The sequence below is a fragment of the Enhydra lutris genome, unplaced genomic scaffold (assembly GCF_002288905.1).
Source record: "Enhydra lutris kenyoni isolate GAN:26980312 unplaced genomic scaffold, ASM228890v2 scaffoldscaffold9, whole genome shotgun sequence".
NCBI lineage: Eukaryota > Metazoa > Chordata > Mammalia > Carnivora > Mustelidae > Enhydra > Enhydra lutris.
Genome location: NW_019154093.1, coordinates 28,666,910 through 28,683,004, shown reverse-complemented (window position 1 = coordinate 28,683,004; position 16,095 = coordinate 28,666,910). Strand labels below are relative to the sequence as shown.

The 16,095-nt window shown below is 41.9% G+C and overlaps 1 protein-coding gene and 1 pseudogene across 1 annotated transcript in view; both read left to right on the top strand.

The window, feature by feature from the left end:
- The first annotated feature begins 7,515 nt into the window (after positions 1 to 7,515).
- LOC111143567 (chromosome unknown C1orf87 homolog) overlaps positions 7,516 to 16,095 on the top strand; it is an 85,501-nt gene continuing 76,921 nt past the window's right edge. The window contains 1 exon segment of the mRNA XM_022497391.1: positions 7,516 to 7,656. Within this exon segment, the coding sequence (XP_022353099.1) occupies positions 7,516 to 7,656 (141 nt within the window).
- LOC111143568 lies at positions 9,895 to 11,538 on the top strand (annotated as a pseudogene).

Sequence of the window (16,095 nt, the reverse complement as noted above, 5' to 3'; positions counted from 1 at the left end):
AAACAGAAGATGCCATCCTTCATTAAATTGTGGTTACTTAACATTATCATTACTATACTATTACAAATTATCCAACATGTGTTTATGATCACGTACTAGGAATCAGCACTGTGCTTAGAACTGGCCACGTAATGAATAAGAAGACATAGCACTCACCATCAACAAGGGCAACTCAGCAGGGGAGAAAGATCTCGAACCAGTAATTATAGTGAAGAGTAGTGGGTGGTAAGACTGCTGGTTTACTGAAGAGAGCACACCTACCTGCCTGGGGATATTGAGAATAGATAGCTTCACAGAGCTGGTAACATTTGACTTTACCTTCAAAGTTAGAAACGGGCCATGAGGAAGATATTTCAAGCAAACACAACCATCTCTGCAAAGGCCTAAGGGATAAAATTTATGGAAGTTTTAAGGAATTGCAGGTAATGTGGGGACGCTTCAGTTAGGTGGTGAGAGACAGAGAGAGAGGGCAGAGACAAGGGTGGAGAAATGGGCAAGAACCAAATCAAGGGGGCCAGAATAAAGGGTGTGCATATTATATTAAGGAAGTAAGGCTAACAACAACAAATTCTTACCAGATACCAAACACTGTTCTAAACGTTTGGTAATTCCTTTTGATCTTCCATTATAGTAGGTCTTGGTATTATCCACAAAGAAATAAAGGTACAGATTGCTGGAAGTAACACCATACTAAGGGCAGAGCCAGGTTTGGAGCCCAAGCAATTAGGGTTTGCACTGGGTTGAATTGTATCTTAGTGCTATAACAAAAATACCACAGACTAAATAACATAAATAACAACCACTCATTTCTCACAGTTCTGAAGTCTGGGAAGTCCAACATCAAGGAGCCAGCCAATTCAGTTCCAAGAGTACCCTCGCAGGGCCCAGAGAAAGGGAGTATGCATCCCTTCACTTCCTTATCCTTTCAAGGGAACTACTTCTGTCATGAGGGACTGCCCTTATGACCTCACTTAAACCTAATTATGTTCTAAAGGTCCCATCTCAGATGCCATCACATTGGGGATTAGGAAAACATGAATATTTGGGGGGGCCACAAACATTCAGTTGATAGCAAACTCTATCCCCTTCAAATTGAAATCCTAACCCTCAGTATATTAAAATGGGAACTTATGGGGAGCCTGGGTGACTCAGTGGGTTAAAGCCTCTGCCTTCGGCTCGGTCATGGTCCCAGGGTCTCAGGGTCCTGCTCCCCACCACCTGCCTGCTTCTTTGCCTATTTGTGATCTCTGTCAAATGAATAAATAAAATCTTTTTTTTAAAGATTTTATTTATTTATTTGAGAGAGAATGAGTGAGAGAGAGCATGAGAGAGGAGAAGGTCAGAGGGAGAAGCAGACTCCCCAAAGAGCTGGGAGCCCGATGCGGGACTCGATCCTGGAAGTCCGGGATCATGACCTGAGCCGAAGGCAGTCGCCCAACCAACTGAGCCACCCAGGCACCCCAAATAAATAAAATCTTTAAAAAAAAATGGGAGCTTATATGGAACCAGGATGATTGCACAGGCAATTAGTGACGTTATCCTGGAGTAGAGTGGGTTCAGGTGTGCACATGGGGAGAGCACTACGTGGGCAAACATAGAGGCTTAAGTTTACCAGACAAGGAATGCCAAATATTGTTAGTAAACCACCAAAAGCAAGAAGACACAAGCATGGAACAGATTCTCCCACACCACCGTCAGAAGGCACCAACCCCACTGACACCTTTTTGGACTTCCAGCCCCCAGAATTGTAAAATAATAAATTTCTGTTGTTTCATCCCCCAGTTTATCGTACTTCATTATGGCAAACCTAGCAAATTAATGTAGAGCCCAAAACTGGGCTATCTTACCAGTATGTGACATGATCACATGATAGTTTCTCCAGAACTATGGGAGGGGTTTTAAAAAGGAAAAGAAACTTGGCCATGTTTGCACTCCGTTCTGAAATCAGCCTGCTGTTACTCTTTTTACCCGAAGTCCTCCATTAGTCATGACGATCATTGGCTTGGGTCCTGTATGTTTCTTAGGGGGAAAAAAGTATGATGCCCCCAATTCTTTGCACTACAGCTCAGTTTAATGTCAATATCTGTCCCCTCTATTTTTGAACAAGGACCTCAATGCAAAATCCTTCATTTTTATAGATCTATGATTAAACTGTTCAAAAAAGCAGTGTCTTATTTTTTAATCTTTTTAAAAGATTGTATTTATTTTAGAGTTGGGGGATATGCAGAGCAGAGGTTAGAAAGAATCTCAAGCCAACTGCACTGAGCACGAAGCCTGACACGGGGCCTTAATCTCAGGACCCGGAGATTATGACAGAGCCAAAATCAGGAATCGACCGTGTAACCAACTGAGCCACCCAGGCACCCCCCAAAAGCAGAGTTTTATTGCTTCCTGCTTATAAATTCGCTCTCCTTTGACATATATGGGCAAAAACAAAACATTGGAGACAATTTCTTTTTTCTCCTTTTCCTTACTCTATTTGATGGTAAATGTAAAATCATGAAGTTTTAGGAGGGAGCATTCTTTGGTTTCCTTATTACAGCTATTCATCTTTCTTTGTGGAAAGAGGGAGCTGACTCTTTTGGAAGACATTTCTCTGGACTCTTTCTCTGGTGACTTGTAATCTAAAGCTGTTGAATTCAAGGAAAGTTTTAACCACAGTATTTAATCTTCTAGAGACATTTATTACATAGCTTTTTGTTTTGCCTTGTTTAATATAAACCACTAGAGAGATGTTTCCTGGTTGTGTCATTTCATAAACTAGAGTGTGAAGTAGAAAATCCCAGATAAGAAGAAGCCACTCCTCCTTATGAATTCTGTCAGAAAATCTGCATTCTCAAAGGGAACTAGAACCTTAAAACAGTGCCAATGAAAACATTAACATTAATAATAATAGTAGTAACAACAACAACAATGGTAAACTTCCACAGAGGAGGTATAGAGTAGTGACGATAAAGATACTTCTAGAATCAGACACACCTGAATTTTTTTGCAGCTCTGAGTCTTCCTAGCTACATTCCCTCTGAGCAAGTTATCTTCTCTAAACCTCAAATTCATCATCTCTAAAATGGGGATATTAAATCCTTATTTCAAGATTGTTGTGAAGATCAAAGAAGATATCAAATGAAAAGCTTTTAGCACAATGTCTAGCACATAATAAATATTCACGAAATGTTAGCTGCTATTGTTATGAACAAGAATGCAATTTATGAAAGCTTATTACACGTCAGGGGCTCTAAGAATATTATCTCCAATCCTGATAGCAATCTTCAGGGTAATTATTGTTTGTCTCCACCTCAAAGATAAGAGTGAAATTGCTTATTCAAGGTCATTTGGCTAGGAAGCGGCAAAGCAGAGGTTCCCTCTGGTCTGAAAAATTATATCACATTTCAAATGAATACCTTCAAACCGACAGAAGAGCTACAATGAAAAGTCTCCCTCTAGGTCACTGTTTTTCGAGTTGGCATTTATAAAATCTGTAAGTCAAGATAAGATTAAAGGAGAGTCTTTAGTAGAATATCTGATTTGATCAAAATCCATTTACTCCTTCAAGGTTCATCACATAATTAACAATGAAACTTAGAATGGCATTGAATCAATTAACTGCACCCCACATGTGAACCTTAGTAACCTGAAATCTGAAAATCTCTGTATTCACGAGGGCTCTTCGGGTAAAGATTAACAAATCTCACCTCAAAATATCTTAGAGGGAAATTTTTCACTTCTGTGTTTGGGAATTCTAGAATCTTTCTAGCTTCAGGCATAGCTGGATCCAGGCTCTTTGCTCTCATCCGTTTCCCACACTGGCTCCATTCTTCAGCTCTGATCTGGCTTCCTCCTCATCTGCTGAAAAGAAATCGATGTATTAATATAAATATCTTCCCACAGCCACAATACCTTATCCTCACCTTTAGTGACCCCAACAGATAGGCCTCTTTTTCATCCAACAACTGTACATTGGTCATCAATAAGAACTCTGTTTGGCCTACTTAAGTCATAGACTGTGGTCAGTTCTTTGAAGAAGTGGGTCCTTCAATAACATTGCAGTTATTTCCTATGGGTGCTGTAATCAGTTATCACAAACTTGGCGGTTCATGATAATACAACTTTATTCTCTCAGAGTTTTGGAGGCTGGATGCCCAAAATCAGTCTTACTGGGCTGAAGTCAAGGAATTAGCAGGGTCTGGTTCCTTCTGGAGCCTCCAGAGGAGAATTTTTTTTTCCTTGTCTAGCTTCTGAAGGCCACCTGCATTCCTTGGCCCAAACCCCTTCTTTAAATCATTCTAACCTCTTGCTTCCACAGTCACGTGTCCTACTTCCTCTTCTGTAGTCAAATATCCCTCTGTCTCCCTCTTCTAAGGACACCTGCAATCATATTTAAGACCCACCTGGATAATCCAGGAAAATCTCATCTCAAGATTCTTAGTCACATCTGCAAAGTCCCTTTTGCCACAGAAGATAACATTAACAGGTTTTAAGGATTAGGACATGGATGTCTGGGGACCATTATTCAAAGTACAAGAAGCATAGTCCAGGAAGTTATGGCAACCAATACAAACAAATAGTCATACCATCAGGCAAAGAAAGACACATTTTATAAAAGAGAGAAACCACAGATTATACAGAGAATGGAGAAACCATTTTCAGCTTCTGGGGTCTGACTTGGCTTCTGGACAGATAATTGTAATAATGATGATAGCAAACATTTGTATTGCCCACTATGTGTCAGCCATTGTTCTAAGTGCCTTACTTATATAACTCAATCTTTACAAAAAGGCATCCTCATTTCATAGAAGAGGAACCTAAGGCACAATGACTGTAAGTGATTTGCCAAAGATCACTTTGAACTAGCACAGCTAGGATTTAAACCCAAGGTATCTGACTCCCAGAAGCATACTCTTGACCATTTGAGATGTAACTTACAGAATGGATGGCAGGCTGTCACAGTGAGTAAACAGAAGGGTCCTGTATAGAGAGGATGAAAATGAGGCACAGAATGAATGAAATGAATGAAAAAGGCACAGAAACAGAAAAATAAGAAGCAGATTCAAACCAGTTGGTAGACTGGGTGGGACGGAGTATAGCAAGCCTGGGAGAAGTAGCAGGAGATCAAACTAGAGATCTAGCCTGAGGATAAGGCAAAGAAGACTGAAACCATGGACAACCTCTGTGACTGGTGGAAGTCCTTTGAGAAATTGGACTTGAGGGGGCTTCTCAGAATTGTACCTTGGAGGACTAATCTGAGGACAATGTGAACCTGGGCTGAAAGAGGAAAAGGAAGCTGCCCCGCTTCCCCTACTCTGAGGTACTTTGTATAGCACAGAACCCCTAGAGGGGAGCTGAGTGTATCACCACGCTGCGTGTGCCAACAGATGATACAGAACCACACACAGTGGAGCCAGAGGGCAAGAGGCAGGCAGTATGGACACTGGAACTGCTGCTGCTGCTGCTGGAAATAGTAGCAACATTTTGGAGTCAATTTAAAGTGTCTTTACCCATGTTTGTTGAAGTCTTTAAACATAACAAAAATTTTCTGGAAATTCAGGAGATATAGGAATATATATATTCAAACCTAGGTTCTGTCCTTTGGCTCGGTGGGGTCTTGGGTAATTAGTCAATACCCCGAGCTCTATTTTTTTAATCTTTAAAATACAGGGGCGCCTAAGTGGATCAATTGGTTAAGTGTCTGCCTTCGGCTCAGATCATGATCCTAGGGTGCTGGGACGGAGTTCCGCATTGGGCTCTCTGCTCACAGGGAGCCTGCTGCTTCCTCAGCCTCTGCCTCTCTTTCTCGCTCTCAAAAAATAAATAAATAAATAAATAAATCTCTTTTAAAAATAAATAAATATAAATCAAATTATGTTACTGGTAATTGTTAATGTATATGGTAAGAATAGCTGTCTGGCCCCACTGTGGGATCTACTTTTCCTCATTTTACAGATAAGGAAATTGAACTTCAGAGAAAAGAATGGATTTATCCAAAGCCGTACGGTGGATTTGAAAGGACAAGTGCAAGATTCCAATTACTTGCCAATCTCACCAAGGGAAAATCAAGCTTCAGGGAAAGAGCAGGAAAAGTGTGACTACACAGGTGAGTGAGATGAGCTTCAAGAAAGATGCTCACAGGTTTTGGAGAAGCTCCAAAGCACAGATTTGAGAACACTGATACTCTTTGCCTATCTGCTGGAGCACTCAGGCGCCAGCGGCAGGGAGGCCCCCAGCCACGCACAGCTGGATGGAAACTTGGTCCCCGCCTAGCAACAGCCTCTGCATCCTTAGCAACCTGGGAGGGAGCAGTTGAAGGAACGGGTGCTGTGATTGGCCTGACTCCTGAGCTCCTATCACCTGTCCTGTTCCCCACAGGCCACTGCAGCTCTTGATCCCCAGGAGAGCACCATCAGATTACCCCTGAGCTGCCTGAGTGGGGAAACGCTTGCCTCAGCAGTAATGCCAAAACCCCTGTTCTATCTCAGGAAAGGACTCAGGACTGATGCGCAACTGCTGGGCAGAGAGGGTACCCACCGTCAGAAATTGTGGTTCCTGAAATTTCCAGGCAGCTTCAAAGAGGCTGCAGGTCCCGCTGGATAGGGCTACCCGCTCAGAGCACGTCTTTCTTTCCTGTAGACCACACACTAAGCGAAGCTGGAGTCCAGGGAAAAACGCTGGTCTACCTTAGACCTGGGCACTAGAAACAGGTCTAGTCATACTTGCTGTGTGAGTTTGGTCAAATGATACACCTCTCTGGGTCGTTGCGGACCAATCTGTAAAGCGTTTGAATTAGAATGATCTCTGAAGAGCTTTCAGTCTGGGAAAGTCTCTGAAAGAGAGTGATCAGCCTGGGGCCGGGTTTATAGAACTTCTAAGTTGTCCTTGGCCTCAGACCTGTATAAGCACATAGTATTTATCTAGTACAGGATCTCAACTTCAGATTCACCAGATTATTGCAGAAACACACAGCAACAATAACAACAAAAATCCCTCTTTCCTATGCACAACACTCCTTCAGATGCATTATCTTATTGGATTCACCCTAAATCCCAGAAAGGAGAACTGGAATTATCCCAGTTTTGTAAGCAGGGAAACTGAGCAGTGAGAGCTTGAATATAAGATCTTCATATTACCCAATAAAGCCCTGGTTTCCTCTCTGACCTCATGAGAATCCCATCTGGCATTGGGAAGGTAGAGTCTCCAAATGACTCAGTAGACCTGTTTTGCAGATCTCCTGAGTGGGATTCCCAATTCTGCTCATTACTGATTCTATGCTATTGAGTAAGTGACATAACTACATTATGCCTGTTCCCTCAACTGTAAAGCAAGAATGATAATAGTAGTTAAGAATATCTTATTATGCCTTTATTAAGAATGTCAAGTGAGATAAGATAGGTAAAGCATTTGGTCCTGCTATTGTTTTTGTTAATACTGACAAGGATGCTAAACTGACTAGTGGGAAATCAAGAGGAAGAAAGATGTACTTATTTTCCAACCCAAGGATTTGAAAGGGCTTTGAGAAGAAGCATGCCTTCCATTTGGGAGACTCTCCGTGGATCAGAAGCAATGCATGAGACCTCAACTGTTTATTTTTAAGGGTAAAAAAAGGTGGTGAAAATCATTGGAAGTAAACACTTTTGGTGCCTTTTGGAGAAGCCAAAGATATAAGTTTACTGTTTGACAAATATCTGCTTCGCTGGGAAGATAATGAAGTCTGGGCCTTTTTTTCTTAATCTAGAAATTTACATTTTTAAAATGTTGTCCATGGGAAATTAAGTCATTAAGAAGTAACAGTAGAAATAAAATAGTGTTGATAACTTCCATGAGCCCTGTTTTCCTGATATTTTTCATCTTTTTAATTCCCCTTACTCTTTAATTACTTAGGCAGATTTCTCAAATCGATGAGGAATATGAGCATTGAGACATTTATAACTATTAATGGGGTATTGCTGCTGCTTCTCATCACGTTTATAATCTCCTACAGTAGGAATTTGGAGGGGGGAGGGGGAAATAGTGTTAGTCAATTTGTTATGGATTAAAGGAATAGGATTAATAATGAATCATAAATTATAAGATTTTCACTTAAGATTCTATACTCCTCCAAGTGAAGGCTTCTCAGAGCATAGCTAAAAGGTCTTTCTTCCCTTCAGGCTCATCACAGTCATATTTGAGGGAGGACACTCAGGTATCTCTAAAATTCTCCAGATACTTGGCACAGAAGAGTATGACTAGGTCTCTCTTCCAGCATTTTGGTGGTTCACAAAAGAAAAGGAAGGCACCAGACCCATCTTTCAGATAGTAGCCATTCCATTAGTAGCAGCGGTCAATAGCTTCTTTTCCCGCCTGAGATTATTTCCATAGCTTTTGCCTTTATTTCAGAAACCCGCAGACCAAACAAATAGACAAGCAGAAAAGATCTGGTCTCACAGAACATAGGTGCAGAAAGTAGTGGATATCAAACCTGGATGTCATCAGCAACATCAAGAAAATCCTTAAGAATAAAGAGTTGGGGTCCAACCCAAGACCTACTAAATCAGAATCTCTGAAGATGAGGCCATCCAGAACACTGCTGGGGAGCACAAGCTTAGCAGGGGAAATTGGTTTAACTCTCCACCATCACTGTTGTCAGACTAGAGAAATTCCAAAATGAGTACTGTAATCAATTAGTAATGTCTGTCCCGACACAGGAAGTGAGTTTTGCAGCCCATGAGTCCTGCATCTGAGATCCCCACAGAGCTGAGAGATGTGGACTTGAATTCTGGTTCTGTGCCTTCCTGGCCTTTTGACATTGAGAAAATTAATATCTCTGGCCTCAGATCCTACCATCTCTCAAGGCTAAAACCCATATATCCAGTAGGGTTGTTGTGAAGACCAAATGAGAAAAAGTATGCAAAACCTTCGCAGTGCGTAGTAGTTTATGCAACATGATTTTATTATTATGATTGAAGCATATCTTTCCAGGGATGTGAGACATTTAATAAAAAAATCAAATCTCATTCTATGGAATGCTTGCCATCCCTTTTATATTCTGTGTGTGGGACGCAGTCTACCTCTGTTTTGTAGAGGAGATAACTAAGATGCTGTGATATAACCTTATAATAATCATAATGATAATAATAAGATCTTCTACCAAAGGCCCATGGTTCATGAGGAACGTACTAGGATCTGTTTGGATGCTCTGCTCAGTTCTCCTCCCATCCAGAAGCTGACATTACTACTAGACTAATTCCATTCCCATCCAGGGTTCTTTGTTTAGCCTATTTGTTCCAAATCCCTTCTTTTTTTCCAGGAGTATCAGAATCTAATGTTCCTAAAGAGTTTGCTGGGGGAGGATCCTTGTCCTTTTAAATATGGAAGGAAAAATTCCCTCTGTCTTATAAAAAAGTGTCTTTTATTTTTTCTCTCTATTCTTTAAACTTCACAATCTAAGAAATAAAAGAGTACATTAGATTGTATACATAAATTGTTAAATAAAAGGCATAGTTCTATTTCTTCTGTGACAATGGTAAAAAAAAAAGTTTAAAAAAATATCAAAGATAGGTTGCTTTGTCTCTGTTTTCTCTGGGCTTGATGTTGCTATTGCTGGAATGACATAGGACCCCTGACATGCTTTGCTAAAATATTTCTGTATGGTTCAAAAACAAATGATTCTCAAAAGGGTTCTTGTTGCCAAGGTAAGAACAAACCCACCACTATCATGTCATGTGTGTCCCAAAATCTGTCTCGGAACCATTTTAGTTGTGCTACCTCTGTAGCTTTCAGCCTGAGCCTCAAAAAGGCTTTTTCTATGGGTTGAATCTATTGAGTCCATTAGTAAAATATCCATGTATGAAACATTAGTGAGGCTTTTTCTGCCCGTGGTGTCTCAGACTCATTCTTAAGGAACTGAGAACATAATCTTTCAAAATGTCAATAAGACCATTTTATGCCTCACCTCCCACCCCAGCTCCTACAACACAAATGCCCAGCACACCAGGGTTTGTGGGATATAATCCATACGGTCATCTCGCCTGCAACAACTAGAGGTTGGGAGGGAACCTGGGCATCAACAGTCAGGTCATGGCATCTTCTGGTATTATGATTCCAAACCCCCACAAACTACCAGATGAGCCATTGACGGCCTACATGAGGTATAGCAGAAAGGTCTGGGATCAAGTAAAATCTTCCAACCCTGATCTAAAGTTGTGGGAAATTGGCAAGATTATTGGTGGTACGTGACGAGATCTCACTGATGAAGAAAAACAAGAATATTTAAGTGAAGAGGAAGCAGAAAAGATAGAGTACAATGAATCTATGAAGGGCTATCATAATCTCCCTGCATACGTTGCTTACATAAATGCAAAAAGCCATACAGGAGCTGCTTTAGAGGAAGAAAGTCAACAGAGACTCTCGCATGGGGAAAAGAGAATCTTACATGAGCATCCAGCCTGCTGAAGATCCAGATGGCTATGATGATGACTTTTCACTGAAGCATACGGCTACCACCCATTTCCAGAGAAACCACCACCTCATCAGTGAAATCTGTAGTGAGAGGGTAGAGCCAGACGTTCCGTCAGTTGTCACAACAGCTAGTAGGCAGGTCCTTAAACAATGCGTCCAGTATTTAACGGTTCATCAGTGAAAACTAGAAGCTGAACTTCTTTTTTTTTTTTTAAGATTTTATTTATTTATTTGACAGACAGAGATCACAAGTAGGCAGAGAGGCAGGCAGAGAGAGAGGAGGAAGCAGGCTCCCTGCTGAGCAGAGAGCCCGATGTGGGGCTCGATCCCAGGACCCTGGGATCATGACCTGAGCCAAAGGCAGAGGCTTAACCCACTGAGCCACCCAGGCGCCCCTAGAAGCTGAACTTCTTTAAATGGATGAGCGACACCAGAAAAAGAGGAAATTTCTGGAAAGCACAGATTCATTTAACATTGAACTTAAATGGTTCTGTAGTTTGAAGTGGAACGGATATGGAAAAAATTGCCGCTGAAATTGCACAGGCAGAGGAACGGGCTGGTAAAAGACAGGAGGAAAGGGAGAAAGAGGCCGCAGAGCAAACTGAACGCAGTCAGCATGGTTCCTGAGGGAGAGCAAGCTGTGAGTAAGACCAAGGAGGAGAAAGACCAACAAGAGGGTGCCTGGGTGGCTCAGAGAGTTAAGCCTCTGCCTTCCGCTCAGGTCATGATTTCCGGTTCCTGGGATCGAGCCCCGCTTTGGGCGCTCTGCCCAGCAGGGAGCCTGCTTCCCCCTCTCTCTCTGCCTGCCTCTCTGCCTACTCGTAATCTCTCTCTCTCTCTGTCAAATAAATAAATAAAAATATATATTAAAAAAAAAAAAAAGACCAACAAGAGCATCCCAGTGGAGACAGAGGAGACACACCTTGAAGAAGCACCAGAAAGACAACAGAATGGTGAAGAAGACACATCTACTCCTGATGACAAGGAGAGCGGGCAGGAGGGGGTGGACAGTATGGCTGAGGAAGGGACCCGTGAGAATAGCACTGGCTTAGAGAACAACAGCGGAGGAGCCCAACAGACCCCACCCCAGAAGATGAGAAGAAAGAATAAATGTTGCCTTGTTTGATGTGTTCTAAGTACTTGCTTAAATGAAAAAAAAAATGTTTTTTGAGTTTTCAAAAAAAGGAAACATAAGTGAAAGCCAAAAAAAAAAAAAAAAAGGAAGAAGTCTCTAAAAAGAAAAATCACAAATGAATAATGGATGAAAAACAGAAATCTTCCCATCTAACCACGTTTAGTTCAGACTTCCTGTAGGATATTTGGAGAGGATAGAATAGAATGGCAGACCTGAATGTGACCTTCATGGTGTCAATCAGGGTATTAATTTGCTAGGGCTGCTGTATCAAAGCTCCACACATGGGGTGCCTTAGACCACACAGAAATGTATCGCCTCACAGTTCTGCAGGTGAGAAGTCTGAAGTCAAGGCGTTGGTAGAGCCGTGCTCCCTCTGCAGCTGCCCAGGAAGGAGAGCTTATAGGTCTCTCTCCCTTCTTCTGATAGTTTTGTGCCTCATGGCAGCATAACTCTAAAATTCACATGGCAGTCTCCCTGTATCTGTGCCTATGAACAAATTTCCCCTTTCTATAAGAACGCCAGTCAATTGGTTTGGGGGTACATCCTATTCTAGTATGACCTCAATTTAATTAACTACATCTGCAATCACCCTATTTCCAAATAAGGTCATATTCTGAGGCCCATGGGGTTAGGACTTCAACCTATGAATTTTAGGGTTCAATTTAGCCCATAACAATTAATCTCCCATTTTACAGATGAAACAACTGAGACCTCCGTTGAGCTTAAAGGGAGGCCAGTTACTAAGAACTAAGACTGAAGTCGAGCTCCTTTCCTCTTTTCTTAATTTAGCTTGTACAGTTATTGACAGATGAAAGGAAAATACTCAATACCCATTTAGTAGTCAAGTTCTTTATAAAGGAGATCAATCTCCAGGCTATAAAGAGCAAAACAAGTGTACCTGAGATTCACGACCATCATTTGCCTCTCAGATCACTCCACCAGACTTCCAACCTGCTCTTTCTCTCTTTCTCTAATCCACTTTATAAAGGCGTGCTCCCTAGAGGGTAACCCATGGACCACCAGCATCAGCCTCACCTGGGAACTGGCTAAATGTAGAATCACAATTTGCATTTTTGTTCATTCCCAAGTGACTCCTGTGTAACATTCCAGTTTGAGATGCCCACTTCACAACTATGGCCAGCATCATCTTCCTAAAATGCAGATCTAATGAGATGCCACCACCTCTAGCCCCAGATTTACCCATCCTCCCCCACAGGTTTCCACAGCACTGTTAAGGGACTGTTACACTTTGTGATGATTTCCTATGCATTTCCGGCTCCTCCATTGAACTGTAAATCCCATGTGCACAACTGCACCCCAGCACTGAGTACAAAGTCTGATACATATTGAGAGCCTAATAAATGAAGTAGAGCACAATGGATGCCAAGAAAAATAAAGATGTAGAAAGACAATACTTAGTTGCTTTCAATCCAAGTCTAAAGGCCCACGTTGCTAAAGTTGCATGCAGATGTTACCAGGGGACCCTGAGGAGTCATCTTTGATGATAGCTCATGGAAAGCAAGATAATGCCAACTGACAGGAGACAAATATTCCCATTTTCTAAAAGGAGATAAAAGTGGGTAATAAAACCACAAAACTTGAAGCTGGTGGGCAATCCCTGGCAGAATTGCAGGCCAAAGAATTAAATATATTCACTGTGAAAACAAAAACAAAAGTGATGGTCACTAAGGTTGGCAACACGCTGACTAAAACCAGATTATGCTCACATGGTAGTGACTGAACAATTGATGTCAACATACTGTGTTAGAGGCTGAGAGGCTGAGAAGATTCGTGTGGGACCCTGTTTTTAGTCATTTTTAATCCATAACTGAAACCACTTCAGTAAACATGTAGGTTTACTTAGAGGAATGCTGAAAAGCCTTGGCAGGAAAATAAGCTAAAACCAACAAAATGAAATCAACGGAGATATACGCAAAGTCTGTCCTCAGGTAAGAGTGCGTGTAAATGATCATATGGAATAAAAGTTTGGGTTTTACTTGCTGCAAAAGACTAGAAAATCTGTCAGTCTCTGTTTCCAATTCCTGACATGGGGCTCTTAGAACCCTTGCAGTTTCCTAAGAGATAAGAGCACCAGGTGCATCTTTTGTCCTAATATTTGGTCTTTAACCCTGGTTCCTGACACAAAGCCCCTAAATCCCTTGGAATTTCCTGTCTCCACTCCCCTGAGGATACTCCCATAGGGATAGAGAGCTTGGGAGAGCTAAGGATGGAGGCTAGTCACCAGAAAGACCAAGCCATGATTACAAACTTAGAACTTTCAGCTCTACCCTCTACCCTCTGGAAAGGGGAGAGGGGCTAGAGATTGAGTTAATGATTAAGCATAACTACATGATGAAGCCTCCCTAAAAATCTCAACTGTATAAGGTTCAGAGAGTTTCCAGGTTGCTGAACACATCTATGTGCTGAGAGGGTGGTGTGCCTGGAGGGGCCATAGATGCTCCACACCCCTTCCCACATACCTTGCCCTATGCATCTCTTCCATTTGGCTATTCCTAAATTATATCCCTTTATAATAATCAGTAATCTGGTAAGTAAACTGTTCTGAGTTCTGTGAGCTGCTCTAGAAGATTCATCAAACCCAAGGTGGGGTTGTGAGAATCCTATTTTATAGTGGGTCTATCAGAACCACAGGTAACAATCTAGACTTGTGATTGATGTCTGAAGGGGGTGGGACAGACTTGTAGGATGGAGCCCTGAACCTTTGGGGTCTGTGCTGAATTAGGTAGATAGCATCAGAACTGAATTGAACTGTAAGGATACCCAGCTGGTGTTGAAGAATTGTTTGGTATGGGGAAACCCACACACATTTGGTGACTGGCCGTATGTGGTAGTCGTAGAGAGTAGAGGATAAAATGTAGTGTTTTCCCCTTTACATTTCTGTTTGTGCTCAGCATGAGCCAAGAGCATCCACAGAGAGGGATGCGGGTGGCCCAATTATTCAGAACTGGATACGTCCCCTGCGCAATACTGCACCTCCATTTGCATGCATGCCATATTTTAGGAGGGACCCTGCCACACTATAAGTGTGGATGCTAAAGGTATAGCATGATAGAAGATCCAGGGTGTGAATTGTGGCATAGGGGAACATTTACAAAATCTGGGGATTGAGTTGTTAAATAAAAAAGGAATTGGATCCATTTCAAGAAATTCCTGTGAGTAGAGATGCTTCCAGTGAATAAAGCTGGCTTCTCTAGTTCCTTCCAGTGCCAAGACTCAATGACCCAAAGCACTTCGTTGTAGTTACACTGCTGTTGGTATAGTATTGTCATGTACAGGGGAAGTGGGTTGCAAATTTTTATAGGAAAGGGTAGCAAATACTTGTAATGATATGTTTTGATATTGATAGCCTAGAAATATAAAATTTTGGTGTTTTCCCACATGACTATCCTGGAGCCCATAGTCTGTCATTTTTTGGTCCCTCAAAGCCCTTCATATCAATACATTATTGTTTCCCTTTCTTGAACTTTTTAAAAGCACTAATGTTAACCATTTTATAAATCAATGCATATATGGAATTCCATCATCATTCCTTCCAAAAGCATTAATTGAGCACCTACTGAGTGCCAAGCCTTAGGAATACAGCAGTATACCTAAACTTCTAATACCTAAACTTCTAATGATGGGAGACAACATAGCAGACATATGAATAATGACTGTTTAACTGAGCATAGTGCCATGAAGAAAAATAGAGGAGGATCATAAAGGGATGTTGAGTCACAAAAGGTGTTCCCAGAAGGCCTCTGAGCAAGTTATTAGTTAGCAGTGAGCTGGCTAAGATTGGCCCTAATTTATCCAGGTGGGCATGGTTCACCAGATTCCAACTTCCCATATAACTAGCAGTTCTAGTTTCTTCTTCCTGCTCCTGCCTCAGAAGAAGAGGCTGCAACTTCCCACAGCCCCAAGTTCTTTAAATATTAGACATCTGGCTTTCCTAGCAACTGCTGTACACAGCACCTGCTACAAACAGCACCTAAATTGACCACCTGGAGCCCAAACAGATTTTTTGTACAAGGCTGCCTTATGCTCACTTCATAAAAAGTAAGAGTGTGTGGTTTTCCAGAAGCACAGTACTCAGAGATGAGGGCACCCATGTAGCCGCCACTATCCTGCCCTGGAGGTTCAACCTGTCCCAAGTGACACCACAGGTGTTCACCATGATCCTGGTAGAAAGTAAACCACGCAGATCCCTGGAAAAAGAGCATTGTGGGCAGAGGGAACAGTGAATAGAAAGCCTTTGCGACATATTTAAGGAGGAGCAAGGAAGCTAGTGTTGGTGCAGCACAGTGCACAAAGGGGGAGAGGATAGGAAATGAGGTCAGAAAAGCCAGCAGGACTCAGATCACGGGCTGTGTGGACCATGGTAGGAACATAGAATTTGTTCTATGTAGAGTGGGAAGCCATTGGAAAATTGGGAGCACCATAAAGAATAGTTCTGGCTGTTGTGTGGAGGACAAGTTGGAAGAGACATGAGTAAAGAGAGAGAGATCATTTAGGGAGTCATGATGGTAATC